The sequence below is a fragment of the Styela clava genome, chromosome 15 (assembly GCF_964204865.1).
Source record: "Styela clava chromosome 15, kaStyClav1.hap1.2, whole genome shotgun sequence".
Lineage (NCBI taxonomy): Eukaryota > Metazoa > Chordata > Ascidiacea > Stolidobranchia > Styelidae > Styela > Styela clava.
The window spans coordinates 15,385,759-15,405,083 of record NC_135264.1 but is presented as its reverse complement, the minus strand read 5'-3'; the positions used below and the strand labels follow the sequence as shown (position 1 = coordinate 15,405,083).

Below are 19,325 nucleotides of genomic sequence, written 5' to 3'. Positions count from 1 at the left end.
CACATAGTCCGAGAGTACCAATTTCCCACCCTCTCCATATATGTCGCTAGATATATGTGACTGCTTCGTAGAATAGGAAAGGCGCGAGTACAAATGTGTTTGCATAATAAGTGAGTGAACACGTATCAACTTCTTTTTGGCAGAACCAATCATCTTGTATTCTGTACGTTTTTGACCTTATCCAATGTTTTATTTGCTGTCCTGATTTCATAATCAGTTTTTATTTATTTGCTTTCATCAATTATTTTAATGCATTTTATGCTGATTATGGAGTCGAAATAAACTTATCTTATACAGTATGTAATACTGACCTAAGTGAGACGCCCGCCATGCGACGGCCCACAGCAAATTTGAGAAACGCTGAGATGAGATCTGGACAAATTAAGACGAAATCATATCACGTGGCCAAATGCCATTACTCAATCAGTGTCCGTCGTCTATGGACCGCCTTTTTCTTCTGTGTTTCTTTATTATAATTGCCTTCTTCTTATTTTGACACGTTGGCTGTAAAAACGTTGACGTCGTGAGTCAAGGTAGTCGAGCAGGTGAGGTTTCGTTAGATCAAGATTTGAGCTAGATTTAAGTTAGAAGTTGTGCAGATTTTAAAGTGTGCTTTGTGCTCTGTTGCATAGCACCCAAGTTAATATATATAGGGGTACAGAATATTCTAAACGTAAAATCGAGAGAAAATTGTTACATGTCGCGCGGTGTACCTTAAGTTTTTGATAAATTTCCAACCTGAATTTACTGTACACCTATGCCTTACTGAGAGGACAGGAATGTTAGTTTTGTAAATCAGCAATATGTAACCATAGTTTGGACAGTTTATGTCCAGTGTAAAAGCATATTGTGTGTTTGATTTTCTTGATTGTATTTCCGCCTACAATTTCGTCGTGTGACTATTGATGATTCCGGTGTTCAACCCCATGTCGGTAGGTAGATTACGGTATTTATTACCAGAATGTGCTTCGTTTGTTTGTGTATTTGTTTCTGTAATTTTATTGCGCTATGAATGTTGGCGATTTCATGTGTTGTATAGAAGTCTCCATACCCCAAATACAGAGTAGAGTCGCCAATGAACTAAATCCGATGGCGTTATTTATTTGGGGGTCTGAGTCTCTTTGCTGAATGATGAAGACTAAAGGTGGGCAAGTTTTTTATCAGGGGAAGAAAATATTGGCTACTTAAGGCTGGCGGGCCATGTAAGTGTGACGTAAAAAGATGCATTTTAGGGACAATATTCAGTGTTACAATAAGCCTCGTGCCAAAACTAAATTTAATCTTAATCTAAAATTCTTTGAGCTATTTTTAGCTTAAACATCAAAAATTTGGTTTTAGTTTGGTTGGGAGAGCATCAGGCGGGCCAGATTTGGCCCGCGGGCCGTAGTTCGCCCATGTCAGGTCTACCCTACCTAACGCTGGATGTTATGTTTTATGTTTATTTTTTTACTAATATTGCTGGTCTTTTCTACTTGTACGGTTTTTAATTTTCTACCCAAAGTTGCCGATGGAACGTGGTCAGTCAGTCAGGACAATGAATTGGTGTTCCAGAAGTCACGATGCTGCTAGTTTGCGCATGAGTACTTGTTAGTGTTCGAATTGCACAAGGAGACCATTATCAATTTTTGTACGTTTTTGCCTTGAACATTTACAAGCAGCCACTGATTGTAAGGAGGAAATTTTGTGAAAACTGGGATCTTTCCGGTTCGCATTACGTACCCAATTTGGTACTCCTGTAGTGTGTGTACCAGGTTAGGGTTAGACCACAATTTTATTCCAATTTTCCGTATTCTAGTTCTATTACGACTTAGGGGACTGTCTGTGCTTGCCAAGTGAATATACCCCGTCCACAGATTTTCGTGCTTTTACACGAAACTTGATGTAAAATAAGCGAACAAAACTAGTTAAAATCCCTATTGGTGCACACACTTTTGGAGTGCCCCCAATTTAATATTCCCGGGGTGAGTTAGTAGGTATGAGATGGGTCACAAGCGACTTGGGATTGCAACATAGTCGAATCTAACGCTTTACTAATAGACTACCATTTGGTGCGCGGTGGCAAGCATGTTACGCAGATTGTTCAGTCCGCGGATGCGACCTATTGGAATACAAAAGATTTAGCAAGCGATGGTCCCACTGGATTTGAATCAGCTTGCCATAAATCCAGCTTCAAGGTTAAGGTGGACGCTTCGAACGGTTAATCGAACAACGTAGCAATCGGCCAGGAAATAGTAAGTAGTGTGGGTGAGTACGACGAATTTATAATGTAGTCTCCGAATGTCCCTCTCAATCCCTTTGAATTCGAAACCATACTTGTGAGCACAACACTCGGATTTCGTTGTTCCTGTTAAAACAGGTAAGAGGAGGTAATTAACTGTGTTTTGGGGAAAGGCTGATGGCCATATTAAACTTGCATGATATCATACGAGTATTTATTTTGCAGAAACGCCATCCATCTCTCGGGCGACACATAGGATCACTGATAGTTGCATCATTAAGATCACAAACATCTAGAATCGCAGGTTTCCGAATTCGTGTCTTATTTCGTCTGAAACTGTTCAACAAGTCTCATCTGTGGGCTGTGTTAAGGCAATCACTGATTATTGCATCAACGCCAAACAAGACGCAGGTAAGACTTATAACGCTTAGCCTTGCAACATGCGGCGGTCGGGGAAACTTGCGTAAACTTTAAATAATTTTTCAGACGAAGGTAAAAGAAGCGTTGAAAAATATGCCTCCACTTGGTTTGAACCTGGTAAGCCATGACAGTCTCTCACTTGTTGTGCTTGCGCTGCACTTGATTGCCTGATTCATTCAAATTTTATCAAAAAGGAACGTATACCGTTACAGATTCTAGCCGGCTTTAATCCGCTTTTTGGAAATTTTGTAATTAGTTTTCTTTATAAAAATAGGTTGAGGGCCACACAGGACTGAGCTGTAAGCACAATAGTCAATGTACACAGGTATGCTTCCAACACAGGTGTTTATCGACGAGCGTAGAAGGTGGTAGGTGACGTGGGTGGGTCCAATTAATTGTCATTGTTTTCATTTCTTCGACTTTTGTAAAAAACAAGAGAGCAATGCTCAAATATATGGACACGCAGAACAATTCCCCAAAAATCATATGCGGTGACCAACGACTAACATACCGGCGGTGACTTACCAGTACCTGTATTGGGGTACCGTGACGGTACAGGGACTGTCATAGATATTTTAGGTCCTGTGACAATTGAAACATCAGTTGAAATATCTCGTGATATGAGTCAATTATGTACCGTATTATCGGATCAGGTACCGAACCACAGTCAAACATTTCACATAAAAACGTTACTAAATAACATGCGTCAACTTAACACCAGCCGAATCGGGGTACAATTTTTGGTACAGTGACTGTCATAGCCGTTTAGGGCTGATGGACAATTCGACTACACGGACAACTCACCAGGCCTAGGGTGGTGTAGCCAGTCTGCGGACAATTTCATTCAAACCGCTATAAAACAAAAACCAATATATCTAACCCGTTAATTTTTTCACCGTGGGTGCATTGGCGGCATTTATTCTACACGCTAAACCTCGTATTCACTTTCTACGACAAAGGGTTAAAGCTATACAAATCCCCAAAGTATGGCACTCGAAAGACGTATTTGCGACCGAACGACCAGTGTGCGACCACGGATTTCAAGCCTTGATCATCGTTTCTGCTGCGTCGAGACTATCGCATACGCAGCCATACAGCAATCAAACAGACAAAACACGGTGGTCGCGAATTGGTTGACAATTGTTGGTCTTGTGACAGCGTGAAAACATTGGGCTTCTAATTGCATTTCTGACCGTCATATATTTCAAGAACACGGTTATTTCGAACAAAACTCGTTAAATTATAAACAAAGCACCCCATCACAGCAATCAAACAGACGAAAACACGGTGGCCGCAAATTGGTTGACAAAGATATTATCGACGTATTGGAAATGCACACCCCCTATTCCCCCTCCTTCAAATGTAGAAACGCGAAACTTTCAAATATGGTTAAAAGAAACACAACTCTACCTACCTGCCAAGTTTCATCTTTTTATTTCTCATATTTGTATGGATTTTCAAGCTTTTGACAGCTACGAGTTAGTTCAGTGTCACCGCGCTGTGTTACGGTACCAGAACTTCTCTATCTTTAGAAGGTCCTGTCTTGTGACAGCGTGAATTGAAATTGCAAGATGGTCCGTTGGACACAAAATGGCGTCCGATATCCTCAGAACGTTTAATGACGTCATAGCAAACAAAAACAAATCTTACAGAGCTAACAGAAATATTTGAAATAAATAAAAGTAATAGCCTTCTGGAGAAAAATTTCATCTTCAACCACTGAAAATTTCAAAGCAATTAGTCCAGTAATCAAAGAGAAAAGCGACTTTTTAAAAACGTGTCAAAGAACAAGAACAACAACAACAACAACAACAACAACATAATATTGAAACGATCGTTATGTCCACTACGTGTCCAAAAAAAAAATATTTACGACGACAAGTGTTAATAGTGCATATTGAAAAAGTAAGTTAAATACTGAGTGCCATTAATTTTAAAATCTGGTTCCAGAAGGACAGTATCTTTTATTTTTCAGAGAAACAAAAGTGTTAATTGAATATCAGAATGAGATCTTGGGTGCCGGGTAAAGATCTAAAGCAGGAGAGGTTCTATGAGAAGGGGCCAAAGATTTTGCTCACTCATACTGGCGGGCCAGTTAAAAGTGACGTGAAAATATTCAGTGTTACAAAATTAAAATTTGAGTAATTTTAATTGCAATCTCAAATTCTTCAGCTATTTTTTTTCTAAAACATCAAGATTTGGTTTTAGTTTGCTTGTGGCAGCATCAGGCGGGCCGGATTTGGCTCGCGGGAAGCAGTTTGCTCATGTCCGGTCTAAAGCCAGAGTGTCAAGTCGAATCCGGATAAAAAGAGTTCGATATGATCCAATCGCCGAGTAAGACTCGCTGGTGATCAGTTGAAGATTTTGAGCCGCCGAGCCTTTGATAAACTGGGCCCGCGTGAGTAAACACCTCAGCCGCCCTGACACTCTTATTAGCGAAACTGACGAACAAGGAGGTACGTTGTGTACGTTGCTGTTTTGATTAAGGTTCACAGATATTTATTCTAAATTACTGGTTAGTTCTTAAACAATTATTTGAAATCATGGACAAGAAAATTGATGAACTCAAACACAAGTTGGACCTGATGGAAGCAAGGATCACCAATAACCTAAAAATCGAGATCAAAGCCATTGTTGAAGAAAGCATTAAAGACCTGCTTGAAGACTCCATTAATGAACATGATAAAAAAATGACAACCCTGATAGATGAATCCGTTTTAAATAATACCCAGCAAATAACTGAACGATTGGAAGCCATGTTTCATCAGAGTGATGCCATGATGAGCAAAGTGGATTCTCTTGTCGAAGATTTAAATGGTATTCATGTTGTTAACTCTACTCTCCAATATGATGTTCAGGCTGTGAAAGCAAGTCAGGATTTTATCAGTGCAGACTTTGAAATTCAAAAAAGCCATTTAAATGATCTTCACAAAAAAGTCGAAGAGCTATCAGCCTCTAATAATGCTCTTAAAGCTTTAGTTTCTGACCTCCAAAATAGATTCGACAAGGACCTCGAAGATCTAGCACAATATGTAAGACGTGAAAATATTGAATTTCACGGTATTCCATACAAAGAGGGTGAAAAAACTGATGAAATCATCATTAAAATTGGCAAACTGTTGAATATTAATGTGGAGAGACTGGACATATCTGTATCCCATAGACTGCTCCGACGAGACAAATCTAAAATCCCACCGATCATCGTTAGATTCACCAACAGGAATAAGAGAAATGAATTCATTGACAAAAAGCGTTCTACATCCAGCATAGCAAGTTTTGGAATACCTGGCATGAAATCTCTTTACATAAATGAAAACTTAACCGATTACAGGAACAATTTACTATATACTGCTCGTATGTCGAAAAAGGATAACAAATACGAACGACTCTGGACCACTAATGGTAACATTTACATGCAGAAGAATAAAGATGCCCCGAGAGTTCCAATTAGAAAGTTAGCCGACATCGAAAAGCTGAAATAAACAATTCTAAGTGAGTTTACTATTTATTTTTATTTTTTATGATATATAATGGCTTCCTTATATTCCTGTTCGGTGTGTAAAAAGCCATGCATAAAAAACTTTATTTTCTGTAGTATCTGTGATTCTAGAACTCATAGTTTATGTTATAATTCTGAAAACCATTCCAAAAAAATGTTTGGAGCAGCATACTACTGCTGTACATGCTCAAATCCATTGCCTTTTCTTGATAGCCTCAAGTTTACTGATGAGGAAGTATTACCGGTATGTAATGTCCTAAATAATGATGATTTTGACTTTGGAAATGCTAAAAACTGTGTTCTCTTAAATGATCGAAACAATGCGTTAACCACTTTCACTCAATTTGAAAAATATCCAACTATTTTAGCACATGTTAATATTCGATCTATCCAAAAAAATATTGATGAATTGTCCAAACTTATATATGATTTAAAATCGGCCCCATCATTCATTGCAATATCTGAAACTAAATTAAAATCTGATCCTGTGGCCAATATTGACTTAGAAGGGTATGACTTCTACCACACACCATCTAATACAAATGCTGGTGGCGTTGGATTATATCTGAAATCATGCTTTTCTCCAAACTTTATTGACGAATATGAACTAGATGTGGTCGGATGTGAGGAACTGTGGGCTGAAATTTCTATAGGAGCTGCTAAACCCTACTTACTAACCCTTGGTATAATTTATCGACATCCCAATTCGGATCACAATGAGTTTTCTAGCAAGTTGAAACAGACCTTGCACAATTTAGCCCAAGATAAAAGAAAGTTTTTTATTATTGGTGACATGAACATTAATCTTAATGCAAACACCACCTTTACAAAGCAATACCTGGAGATGCTGCGGTCCCATGCCACAATTCCATTGATTACGCTTCCTACCAGAGTGACCGGTAGTACTGCGAATTTGCTAGATCATATTTATACGAATATTATTGATAAAAATATGAGACCATTTGTTCTACAAGACACTCTGACAGACCACTGCCCTATTTTTTGCCAGATTGACCTGAAACTTGAACCCCCCAAGCATGTGCCAGAATTGAAGCGAGATATGGTAAATTTCAATGTTGAACAGTTTCTAATTGATGCTCATATTATCTTCAGTAATGAAGGTTCAAGTTCAGAAATTGAGGCTCATAACTTTAACATAATTTTTGATGAATTTGCCCTAAAATTGAGTAATCTTATTAATAAGCATGCCCCCTTAAAAAAATTAACTAGAAAAGAACGACGATTAAAACAGAAGCCCTGGATTACCCCAGGTATATTGCGCTCTGCTAAAATTCGGAATAAATTACACAAATCATTATTTTTAAATGGCACTGAGTCTGAAAAGCGCCAGTACAAAAAATACTCGAACACTCTCTCTCACATTAAGATTAGAGCTAAAGAGAATTACTATGCCAATTGTTTCGATAAACATAAAAAAGACCCTAAAATGACATGGAATACCATTAATTCAATTATTAACCGGAGAAGTAAAAAATCTTATCCCGGCACACTGCGTGATGATTATTGTAATAAATCAACTCAAGATCCAATTGACATTTGCAATATGTTCAACAATTATTTTTCTAAAATTGGGCCAAAGCTTGCATCAACTTTTTCTAATCACAATAGTTATGATTTTCTCGAATACCTTAGTCGACCTAATAAATCATCAATGTTTCTTGAGAAAATTACAACACCAGAAATTGAAATGATTATCAACTCACTTGCAAATGGCAAAGCAGAAGGCTACGACCGGATTCCAGTCTATCTAATTAAAATACTGAAGCCTGTTATTAGCCCAATTATAAGCAAACTTTTTAACACCTCTATGACTCTGGGAATCTATCCCAATCATTTAAAAGTTGCCAGGGTGGTACCTGTATACAAATCCGGGAATAAAGAAGTCGTATCTAATTATCGCCCCATATCAATACTTCCCTGCATTTCTATTATTTTTGAAAAATTACTACTCAAGCGACTCAAATCTTTTCTTGATAAAAACTCAATCTTGAATATTGACCAGTTTGGTTTTAGAAATGGACATAGCACATCACACGCGATTTTAGATATTGTTAGCCAATACTATAATATTATAGAAGAGAATTTACTAGGTTGTAGTGTCTTTTTGGATCTCAAAAAGGCATTTGATACTGTCGATCATAATATTCTAGTTAGGAAATTAAATCACTATGGAATTCGTGGAATTGCAAATAAGTTGTTTAAAAGTTACCTTCAGGATAGAAGTCAGTTTGTGTATTTGTCTGGTTTTGAATCAACAAAAGAAAGACTATCTGTTGGGGTCCCTCAGGGCTCTGTACTCGGTCCCACTTTGTTCCTGATCCACATAAATGATGTTGTGAATGCTACAGAATCCTTAACCAAACTTTTTGCCGATGACACCAGCAATACGTCCACTGCAAAAAATCTGACCGCCTTGGAAAAAAGGGTTAACGGGGATTTACATAATTTATCAGAATGGCTTACTAAAAACAAGCTCACTGTTAACGCTCAAAAGACACAAGTCCTGTTGATAAATTGTAACAGAAACCTAAGAAACTCAAAATTCACCCCAAAATTTATCTTAAATAACACAATACTGAATACCTGTGACTCCGTTAAGTACCTTGGAGTCATTCTCGACAATAACTTAAACTGGCACATGCATTTAGACCTTCTTGCAGGCAGGTTGTCAAGAACTATTGGCGCAATGACCAAATTAAGGCATTTCGTACCAAAAAAGATATTGCGATCCGTTTATTTTGCTTTGTTTTACTCGCACCTACAATATGGAATTGTGGCATGGGGCTCAGCATATCAGACTTATCTCAGAAGAATTACTGTGCTCCAAAACCGCGCTTTGAGGCTAATGAGTGGCTCATGTTTGAGACAACGCCTCAGTCCAGTATATAAACAACTAAACATTTTAAAACTTGAAGACGTATATAAATTTGAAATAGCTAAAGTGATGTTTCAGTTCAATCACGGTATGTTGCCAGAAGTTTTCAACAGCTATTTTACTAGTTGTAGTGAAGTCCATGGACATAACACTCGTCTAGCAAGTAAAGGTGCCTATTTTGTCAACAGGACTAGCTCAAGTGTATCCCACAATTCCATTAAAAATATGGGTCCAAGTATATGGAATAGCATTCCCACCGATATTATAGAATCATCCTATAGCACTTTCAAATATAAATATATGCAACATCTAATCGATAAATACTGAATGTATTAGTTTAACACAATCTGTTGTTCTATATAGCATGGCCACTGTGCTATTTATGAATTCGTTTGCACTATTTACCGGTAATACCTTATCTCAGTTAATATTAGATAATATAGCAGGGCCTTCGTTCACCGTTACTGGCCTTTTCAAAGTTCTCCTTGTGCTTGCCAAATAGAAATCTACTCCAACTATAATAGTCATGTTTCATAGTGCTACATCTTTTTTCATCTGCAAACCTACCCCCATAGTTTCTGTTACCATCCGACTACTTCTTTCCAAAAATGTCACAATTTTATGGATTTTCGAGAGTCACTCTGGCTTCCTCAGCAGTAATGGATATGTGGATATCTGCCTATTAGAATTCATGGTTGAGCTCAATTGGTATATCGTTGCATTCTACTAAATATTAATCTATTAGATCATTCTGTTCCAATTATTAAAACTTAAATTGCTTCCATGATAAGTTCAGTATACGAGTATTGCTTTTTGTACATACAACTCATTTATCCATGTCAAATTTGGCGTTGCAAATGCCCACTGGCACTTATATTTTTATTTTTAAGACATTGATGGTACCTTACTGTTAAATATCATTTTTGTACTTGCAGTCCCCCTAGTTCATTATTCTTGTTTATTATTTACACAAATATATATTTTTTTGTAACCTAGTATTGTACTATGGCACTTTATCAATCATGCCCACATAGATTTGTCAACTGTAGATATAATTTCTTTCACATTTCTATTTTGTGGTTTGACATGTAACGTAAATAGTTGCCTTTCTAAGTCAAAAATATGAATTATTTTGCAATTGTATCCTTTATCGTGACTCACAAATCCATATAATGTTTCATTAAATTTGTGATGAAATTCAAAACAACAAACTGTTGTTTCTCTTGCACTTTTAATTTTCCCATTGATGAATTATGTTTGCACTACCATATCTATCTAAATTAATATAAATTGAATGTAAGGGTGATCTCTTCTCCTATATTGGCCCATCTGTCGGAGGAAGTAGGAACTTCGTTTTCTCATCTGTAGACAGGGCTAAACAGACACACACAGTCTGCTGATTGGAATAATAGTTTATTTATCCATATTCATATATTGAGTACTATTTGTGCATTTGCAATACTGTCATCCGATTTTGAGGCTGCAACCTTGCTGAATTAAATAATAGTTTTTTTTATCCAAATATATATTGCAAACTATTTGTTTTTTTATGCCAAAAATGCATTTTTTGCGGGGATGAACCTTGCTGTTTGAAATAATAGTTAATTTATTCGTATTCATATATTGATTACTACTTGTGTATTTGCAATAACTGACTGCCTTAATTTTGAGGCTGAACCGTTGTGAATTTGGATAATATTTTATTTATCCATATTTACATATTGAGTACTTGTTGTGGATTTGCAATAACTGCCATCTAATATTAAGGCTGAACCCTTGCTGATTTGAGTAATAGTTTATTTATATTCATTCATATATTGAGTATTACTTTGTCTATTTGCAATAACTGCCATCTAATATTGCAGCTGAACTCTTGCTGATTTGAATAATAATTCATTTATCCATACTTATATATTGAGTACTATTTGTGCATTTGCAATAACTGCCATCTAATATTGCAGCTGAACTCTTGCTGATTTGAATGATAGTTTATTTATCCATATATTGAGTTTATTTGTGCATTTGCAATAACTGCCATCTAATATTGAGGCTAACCCTTGCTGAATTGTATAATAGTTTATTTATATTTATTCATATATTGAGTACTACTTTGTCTATTTGCAATAACTTCCATCTAATATTGCAGCTGAACTCTTGCTGATTTGAATGATAGTTTATTTATCCATATTCATATATTGAGTACTACTTTGTCTATTTGCAATAACTGCCATCTAATATTGGGGCTGAACTCTTGCTGATTGAATAATAGTTTATGTATCCATATTTATATATTGAGTATTTGCAAAAACTGCCTTTCCTTCACATCATAAATTCATCCATATTCTTAATATTGAGAAACATTTTGTGCATTTGTAAAATCTTTCGTTTTTTTTGAGAGGTTGACCCTCGCTACTTCAAATAATGTTTATTTATCCAAATTTCCACTCATATATGAGGGCTACTTGTATATTTGCAAAAACTGCCTTTTATTTGTCAGGCTGATTTATTGCTGCTCAAAATAATAGTCATCGTTTACCTATTTAAATATTGGGTTTAAGTTTTTAATAGGCCACAGTTGTTGTCTTGTTTGAAAGGCTTACTAATAATAGTTATTCAACCTAAATTGTATTTATATATATGACTATCGATCGTATGTTTACCAAAATTGTTTCTTAATTGGGGTATATAATATTTTTTCAGTCACCTATTTGCCATAAATTTTTCTTGTTACTTGTCGATTTTAATCGGTAATTATGTTAATAGGTTTTTGTCTGTCTGTCTGTTAGATGCACGCGATATCTCACGAAAACGAGATCGAATCTGCTCCAGATTTTTCATGTGCATTCATCATATCTCGGACCAGAAGCCTATTGATTTTGGGCGAAGTATATCGTATAATTAGCGAGTTATTAATCAATAGTGATGGGACACAAGTTGTCACTATGGAGTAAGAGCGCTTTTTTGGGGGATCCCAAGATCGATAAGTCCTCGGTCTCTGACCTATATTCTCGTTGGAAGGTTGATTCCTCTCTTGAACCAATTGAACATGAGTACCATGTTGTTTATCTACTGAAATTCATTCGTACATGTAAGGCTGGCTCCTTGCGTCCAAATCTACATCGAGTATAGTAGTCCAATAGCCAAAATTGTTTTTTTTTAATTTGTGGGTCTTACTCCTCACTTTCAAATCTCATCATTTAAAAATTGATTTCACGGAAAAAAAATTAATTACTTTTATTTATTTCATTTTTTTGTTTGTTTTTTCAAATTTTGTGTCGTGAACTTCAACCATTTCTAATAATCTTATTTTACTGTGAATTTTTCAGCGTAAACTTGGAGGGGGCTGACTTCGATGACCGCATGGTCGTATCGCTCCTTCCAGTCTACACCGAAAAAAGCGTACTTTTTTATAGCCACTATTTATTTATTATTATGACTGTTTTTTTCTGGTTGACGAAATAAATCTCTCTCTCTCTCTCTCTCTCTCTCTCTCTAAACATATATATTTAATTGTGACTTATTATAAAGTGATAGTTTATCACTATTGCGTGTTTGTCCAGGTCACTTATAAATTCCTAGACTAATTTCCGGAACAGCACTTGCTAGGGTGATTCCGTTGAAATGGGGAATTCTCCCCATTATCTGTTGGTTGTATGTTTTTTTGATTAATATAATCTCTGGTAAGCGGTGTAAGTTAGATATTTCATACGGTGCTCACTGTCAATAGCTGTATAATTTCAAAACTCTAGAATTCTAACTTTTTGAATTGATATTGGAACCTCCGGTGTCGCTACTCGATAACCAGCTTTGGTTCCCGCGACTTCCCTTTCTCAGTAAAACTGTAAATTATCATTTTCTCGTAATTTGTGCTTTTGATATTTTCTTTTACAGGTTGGCAAAAATAAGCTTGACTTGTTCAGGTGGTCAAAATGGGAAATCGAAATACTTTCAGACTAGTGAAGCTGACGGAACATGCAAAAGGGTATGTGATGTATATATGTAAAAGAGTGATGTAAAAGAGTCATTACACCGGTTGCGTGTTTGTTGCAGATATGGAAATTTTTTAAAAGAGTACACGCCTGTCAAGTAACTCCAGATGTATTTCCAGTCGCGGATCGAGATATTGTCAACGCGGCATTGCCTTCCTAAGTCGCTCAAGTACAGTTACAGAAAATTTTTGGTTTGCTATATATATATCAGTGTTCCCTCGTCTTTGATCAGTTTTCCAAATATTTTTCCAGTTTTGTGTCGAAGCTTTGGTACCGGTTGCGTGTTTGTTGCAGATATGGAAAAATTTTAAAAGAACACGCCTATCAAGTAACTCCAGATGTATTTTCAGTCGCGGATCGAGATATTGTCGACGCTAGTAACTACGGCATTGCATTCCTGAGTCGCCCAGGTACAGTTACAGGAAATTTATGGTTTGCTATATATATATCAGTGTTCCCTCGTCTTTGTTCCATTTTCAGTTCAGTTTTTCAAATATTTTTCCAGTTTTGTGTCGAAGCTTCGAAAATTTTAAAAAATAACACGCTTATCAAGTAACACCAGATGTATTTTCTGTCGCGGATCGAGATATTGTCAACGCGGCATTGCCTTCCTAAGTCGCTCAGGTACAGTTACAGAAAATTTTTATCAGTGTTCTCTCGTCTTTGATCAGTCTTTCAAATATTTTTCCAGTTTTGTGTCGAAGCTTTGGTTCAGATATGTTTTTAACATACCTATTTTTCGGCTTTTATTAACATGGATGCCGCGGGACCCTAGTATTCCACTAAATATAGGAAATTCGTAAGTATTACTTACATTGCTTGGACGATTTCGATATATATACAGCTTTTAACAATCGCAACTGTCAACAACAAGCGGACTGTCAATTCCAACCTTAATTTCATTCTTCTAAGGCGCAGCCCCAAGTCGATTGGAAGAATAATCTTCTCTACAGCACTACCATTGGTTGGTATTTTTGTAACTCTGTTATTTTACGTTTACTCTTACCATTTGTTTTATATCTATTCTAACTCAAAACATAATATGAATCCCACTTTAATGCTCAAGTCGAACCATTTCACCAAAGTTTTCTACCGTGCCCGGAAATCTCGCGCATAGGAAGGTTCGCCACAAGATCAGTCTGTTGCAGAACAAGTATAAATCGGTTGGATTTATAGGGTTAGAGTATGCTCTTAATTAACGAATCTTTTCAAATGAAAAGGGGCATTCAAAAACATAACTATTTGTATCACAACTAAGACTAACCATAGTTACATTCGTTTGCCATATTTTAAATCATTTTATTTTCGATTTAATTAACCGATTTCGTTTGTAATCCAATAATCCAGATTCAGTCTAATTTTGTTAGGAAGGCTTTATAGGGTTGGGGTAAGCTCTTAATTAACGAATCTTTTTAAATGAAAAGGGACATCTATTTGTATCACAACTAAAACGATAAATTTCGCTTTCGAATTGAATTATTTTATTTTCGATTCAACCAATGTCGTTTGTAATCCAATAATCCAGATTCAGTCTTAATTTTGTTAGGAAGGAACATATAACGCCCAAACTCTAGGCGGTTTTAATTCGTCAATGCTTAGCAGAGAAAGGTATAAATTATGAAAGTTTTCTTTATTAATGTGGGTGAGGGGAGGGCCACGCACGACTGTACCGTTTTAATGTGGTTTATCAGTTTGTAATTCGTATGATCGGAACCTCTTGATTGAATATACCTACAGTTTTTTTCATCCATCAACCAACTAAAATTCAAGTAAAACGTATTCAAAGACAGCACATTCATAAACTAAAGGTTATATAATCTAGTGTTTGACAAACTGACTGATAATTTTTATCACTCTAGAAAGCCATATCCAATGACATAATCTGGAGCGATACTCGCAGGATCTTGATCCAAAGTGATTTATCTAATTCTAAATTATGTATTTTTTCAAATCGGGCGGTGTCAATTTGCAATATTTTTTAAGTAATGTGCTTTTATCAACTTGGTATTGGATCTGATTTGTAATATTGTGCTTTGGGCGCTCCAGAAGTGTGTTGCCAATATTACGGCAACTAATTTTGTTCGCCTAATTTACATCAAGTTGTGTGAAAGGACTGAAACTTGTGGACAGGGGGGCTGGACAGGGGGGCTAACACAGACGAGGGTATATTCACTTGGCTAGCACGGACAGTCCCCGAACTCGTAATAGAACTAAAATAAGGAGAATCGGAATGAAATTATGGCCTAACCCTAAACTGGTACACATACTACGGGAGTACATTTTCTTGTTTATTATTCGCCAATCCACATATTCTTTGCCACTTGTGTCCGACTAGTATTCCTTACCAAGTTAAGATTACATTTCCCTTTAAAATCTGCTCAAGCGGGCTTGAAGCGTTAGCAAGTTTTATTTATCAAAATCCATTTTCTCTGAAGAAAGTACGAATATCTGGTGCTCGGAGGGTACTTGACTATGTGGACCAGGCTAGAGTTAGGCAACACTTTTATTTCGATTTTCCTTATTTTAGTTCTATTACGAGTTCGGGACTGTCTTGTGTTGTCCAATTGAATATACCTCCTGTCCATAGGTTTCAGTTCCTTTATACAGCTTTATGTAAAATAGGTCTAAAATATCGAGATCAATGACAGATGACTGATCGTTGCTGTAAATAATATTGTACACTCCCTCCTCGATAGTAACGCTAACTATTCCCGTAAACCACGAATAACTTATGCTTTTATTTATATCTTGTTCAACCCATTACTAATTTTAATATGTGGTATTTATATTTGTAGGTCTTATGCAGAATAAATCGTGAGATCTAAACCGTTGTGACAGACCTGCGGAAGAGTTTTTGGTGGCATGCTTTGCAAGATTTTCTTAATGAAGCAGAAATTAAGTCCAGTGGCGTATTTAGAGCTTGGCGGCTCTGGCGCAAAAAGCCGAAAAGTTCCAATCGTAAAATGTTTATGTAAAATTCTTATTTTTGCTTATTTAAAACACAAATACGTAACGTAAATCAGTGGTTCAACCTTTTTCTTTCGTGGCCCATTTTCGTCGCGCAGAAATTCTTGTGGCTCTCTAATATTTTATTGCAAGGAAAAACTACTAATAAAAACAAGATCTTTATGCGAAAATAGAAGCATTACAATTAAAATTAGCATCGACATTTATTGTTGCTACAATTGAAACTAGATGTTGTGATATAAATCAAACTAGCGATTTTTGATAGCTCTTGTGGCCCAGCACAATCCTTGTTGAGAACGAGCTGTCTAGATAAATTGTTTCCAACTATCAAAAGGGACGCCTTTTTGAACTTTGCCACGGCAGCCATTTTACGTAGACACGCCACTGACTAAGTAAGTATATTAAGATTTAACATAAGCACAGTTTTTATTGAAATTTGATCTTCATCGATCCAGGTCTGAGTCTCCTTGACCCGGAATATCTGAACGCTATAAACCAGACGCGGGTATAAAGTACTGCCCACGGGCTAAGTCCGGCCCGCCGAAGTTGCCGTAACTAAATCGAACCCAAATTGAGGTTATAGCTAAAGCAATTTGTTAAGATTTTGATAAAATTGAATTTCCGCATGTTGCATGTTGTCTTCCACCTTTGGTTTGCACACTGCAAGTATTGTTCATAAAATATATATAACTTCTTACGTCACGCTTACATGCCAGTCTGACTGAATGGGCAAAATTTGAAAATCTTGTCATAGACGTTTATTTCTACTGTGTACCAGTTTCTAATTTCACTCTTAAATTCGTTCGTAATACGCATATGGATCCAGAGAAGTAGAAGACTGACTAGTTCCACGAGCTGATGGTTTCCACTTTTACATGACAAGTTCTTTTATCCTTTTTTTTTCTCCCGCCGATATATGGCCAGTTTCAAAGTTCAAAGTCAAAGTTTCAACCCGTATAGGAATGTTTTATTGGATTCCCAAATTACTAGTTCTCAATAAATTTATTGTTGGTGGTGAAAGTCTGGCTAAAAGCACCGAGCTGATGGTTTCCACTTTTTCAGTCTTAAAGAGTTTACATAACAAGTTCTTTTATAGTTATCCGTTTTTTTCTCCCGCCGATATATGGCCAGTTTCAAAGAGGTTTTTTCGGGTATGGGACTATAACTGTTAATCTACTTGGACTGCATAGCCTCTGACAGATCATTTGGAACGTAAAATTGACTAATTAAAGTAGCGTGTTACAACTAGGGCTGGGCATTTTCGAATACCTGATGATTTCAGAATCGAATCGAATATTTTTTTCGAATCGAATCGAATCTCGAATACTTGGAAGGTATGAAATTGTATGTAAATTTCTTAGTATTTTAGGTCCTTCAGACACATAAATTACTGAAAACATAGAATACATCAATGACAATAAAAAAAAAACGTTTTCATCAATACCTCAATACAGAAAAGAGTCATAAGTCAGTATTGTGTTGAAAAAATATGGCTTCAATGAAAAAAAAATTGAGAAATTTACCTCGACCATTGGCGGAAAGAGTAAATCAAGATGGCGGCGATTCGAAAATTTGCTCTAAACCGATTCGAATAATTTACTATTCGATTCGATTCGAATATTCGATTCGAAATGCCCAGCCCTAGTTACAACTAGAGCTGGGCACGTTGAATCGAATATTCGAATCTAATAGTAAATTATTCGAATCGGTTCAGAGCTAAATTTCGAATCGCCACCATCTTGTTTTCATAAGAGTCATATTTTTTCAACGAAATTCTAACATATGACTATTTTCTGTAGTGGATTATTATTGATAAAACGTGTTTGTTATTCTGTGTGAACGCCCAGTAATCTGAGTGATTTATTCTATGTCTTCAGTAATTCATTTGTTGAGGGGACCAATTACTATAATAAAGTCGCTTACAATTATATATTTTCAAGTATTCGAGATTCGATTCGAAAAAATTATTCGATTTGATTCTCGATCACAAGGTATTCGAAAATGCCCAGCCCTAGTTGCAACCCGTATAGGAATGTTTCATTGGATTCCCAAATTCCTTGTTCTCAATAAATTTAGTGTTGGTGGTGAAAGTCTGACTAAAAGCACCGAAGTTATTTGTCTTTAAACTATTTAAATATAGCATGGTGTCTATTCTCTTAGTTCTGGTGTATTATTATTAGTCTAATATCATTTTACGATTACCAATAAAATATTAAAAATAGAAATCTTCTTGCATGTCTCGTGTTTTTGAGGTTTTAAAGGTCTTTTTTGAGTAAAGAGTTTTAATCGTCAAGGGGTAGGGTGGGTGTTATCGGTAGCGGATTGTGACGTCATTCGCTGGTTTTGGGATCGAATTTTTGAGCGATCGTGACGTCATCCAATTCCAAATTTTTGCTGCGGACCCGGGAAAAATCGCTCCGAAAATTTTATGTATGACCGATCGTTGGCCATAGATATTTCGAGCGTAATTAGAAAAATTTATCTTCGATCATGTGTGATCATATATGATCGGTATATGAATTAAAAATTTATCGATTTTTGCGAGTCTGAATGATCGGTATATGAATTTCAAATTTATCGACTTTTGCGAGTCTGAATGATCGGTATATGAATTTCAAATTTATCGATTTTTGCGAGTCTGGGGCCTTCGATTTTCTTGATTTTAGGCCGACTTCGTGGATTTTAAGCGTTCACTGGGCTCCGCTTCCGATTCCGATTTTTTCTGGAATGTACTGCCAGTGAGACTCAAACCATTAGCATAAAGATTCAACGAGACACTGTGACCATCGCCTTTACCGACTACGCCATACAATTGTGATTAGCAGATGATTTAAGTTTTACTATTTTTCTCTAAGTAGTTGGTAGTTGCCATATATCGCAAAAGTTGTAGTTGGTAGTTGCCATATATCGCAAAAATTTACACTTTCCTGTACGAGTACAAAAATTTGGTTGATTGCTACGTCTAAAGATAAATATTCGAGGTTAGCTTTATGTTTAGATTTGCGAATGTGGTCGAGGGGATAAGGGCGTACAATTTTTATCTTGGTGTTCTCGGTTCAAGCCCCATCGAAGATACCTCTATTGATAAATATTAGAGGTTGGAACAGTGTCTGGATTTTCGAATGTGGTCAAGGGGATAAGGGCGTTAAATTTTATCTTCGTGCTCTTGGTTCAAGCCCCATCGAGGATACTTCTATGGATAAATATTAGAGGTTATATCCCCCGGTTGATTTCGCGAATGTGGTCAAGGGGATAAGGGCGTACAATTTTTATTTTGGTGTTCTCGGTTCAAGCCCCATCAAAGATACCTCTATTGATAAATATTAGAGGTTAGAA

The 19,325-nt window shown here is 36.3% G+C and overlaps 1 protein-coding gene across 8 annotated transcripts; it reads left to right on the top strand.

The window, feature by feature from the left end:
• Nucleotides 1-353: 353 nt before the first annotated feature.
• On the top strand, nucleotides 354-17,632 carry LOC120334421 (uncharacterized). 8 transcript variants are annotated; one of them, XM_078120537.1, is made up of 7 exons: nucleotides 354-2,629; nucleotides 2,705-2,755; nucleotides 2,913-2,963; nucleotides 4,614-5,094; nucleotides 12,925-13,015; nucleotides 13,317-13,432; nucleotides 13,528-17,632. In XM_078120537.1, the coding sequence occupies exons 5-7, from the start codon at nucleotides 12,963-12,965 to the stop codon at nucleotides 13,560-13,562; spliced, it is 204 nt and encodes a 67-aa protein (XP_077976663.1). In that variant the 5' UTR covers nucleotides 354-2,629; nucleotides 2,705-2,755; nucleotides 2,913-2,963; nucleotides 4,614-5,094; nucleotides 12,925-12,962; the 3' UTR covers nucleotides 13,563-17,632. The 8 variants fall into 8 exon arrangements, 6 of the variants coding, with proteins under 6 accessions (XP_077976663.1, XP_077976658.1, XP_077976662.1 ...); XM_078120532.1 differs by adding an exon at nucleotides 13,084-13,191 and having other exon boundaries at nucleotides 13,275-17,632; XM_078120536.1 differs by lacking the exon at nucleotides 2,913-2,963 and adding an exon at nucleotides 13,084-13,191 and having other exon boundaries at nucleotides 13,275-17,632.
• Nucleotides 17,633-19,325: the final 1,693 nt, after the last annotated feature.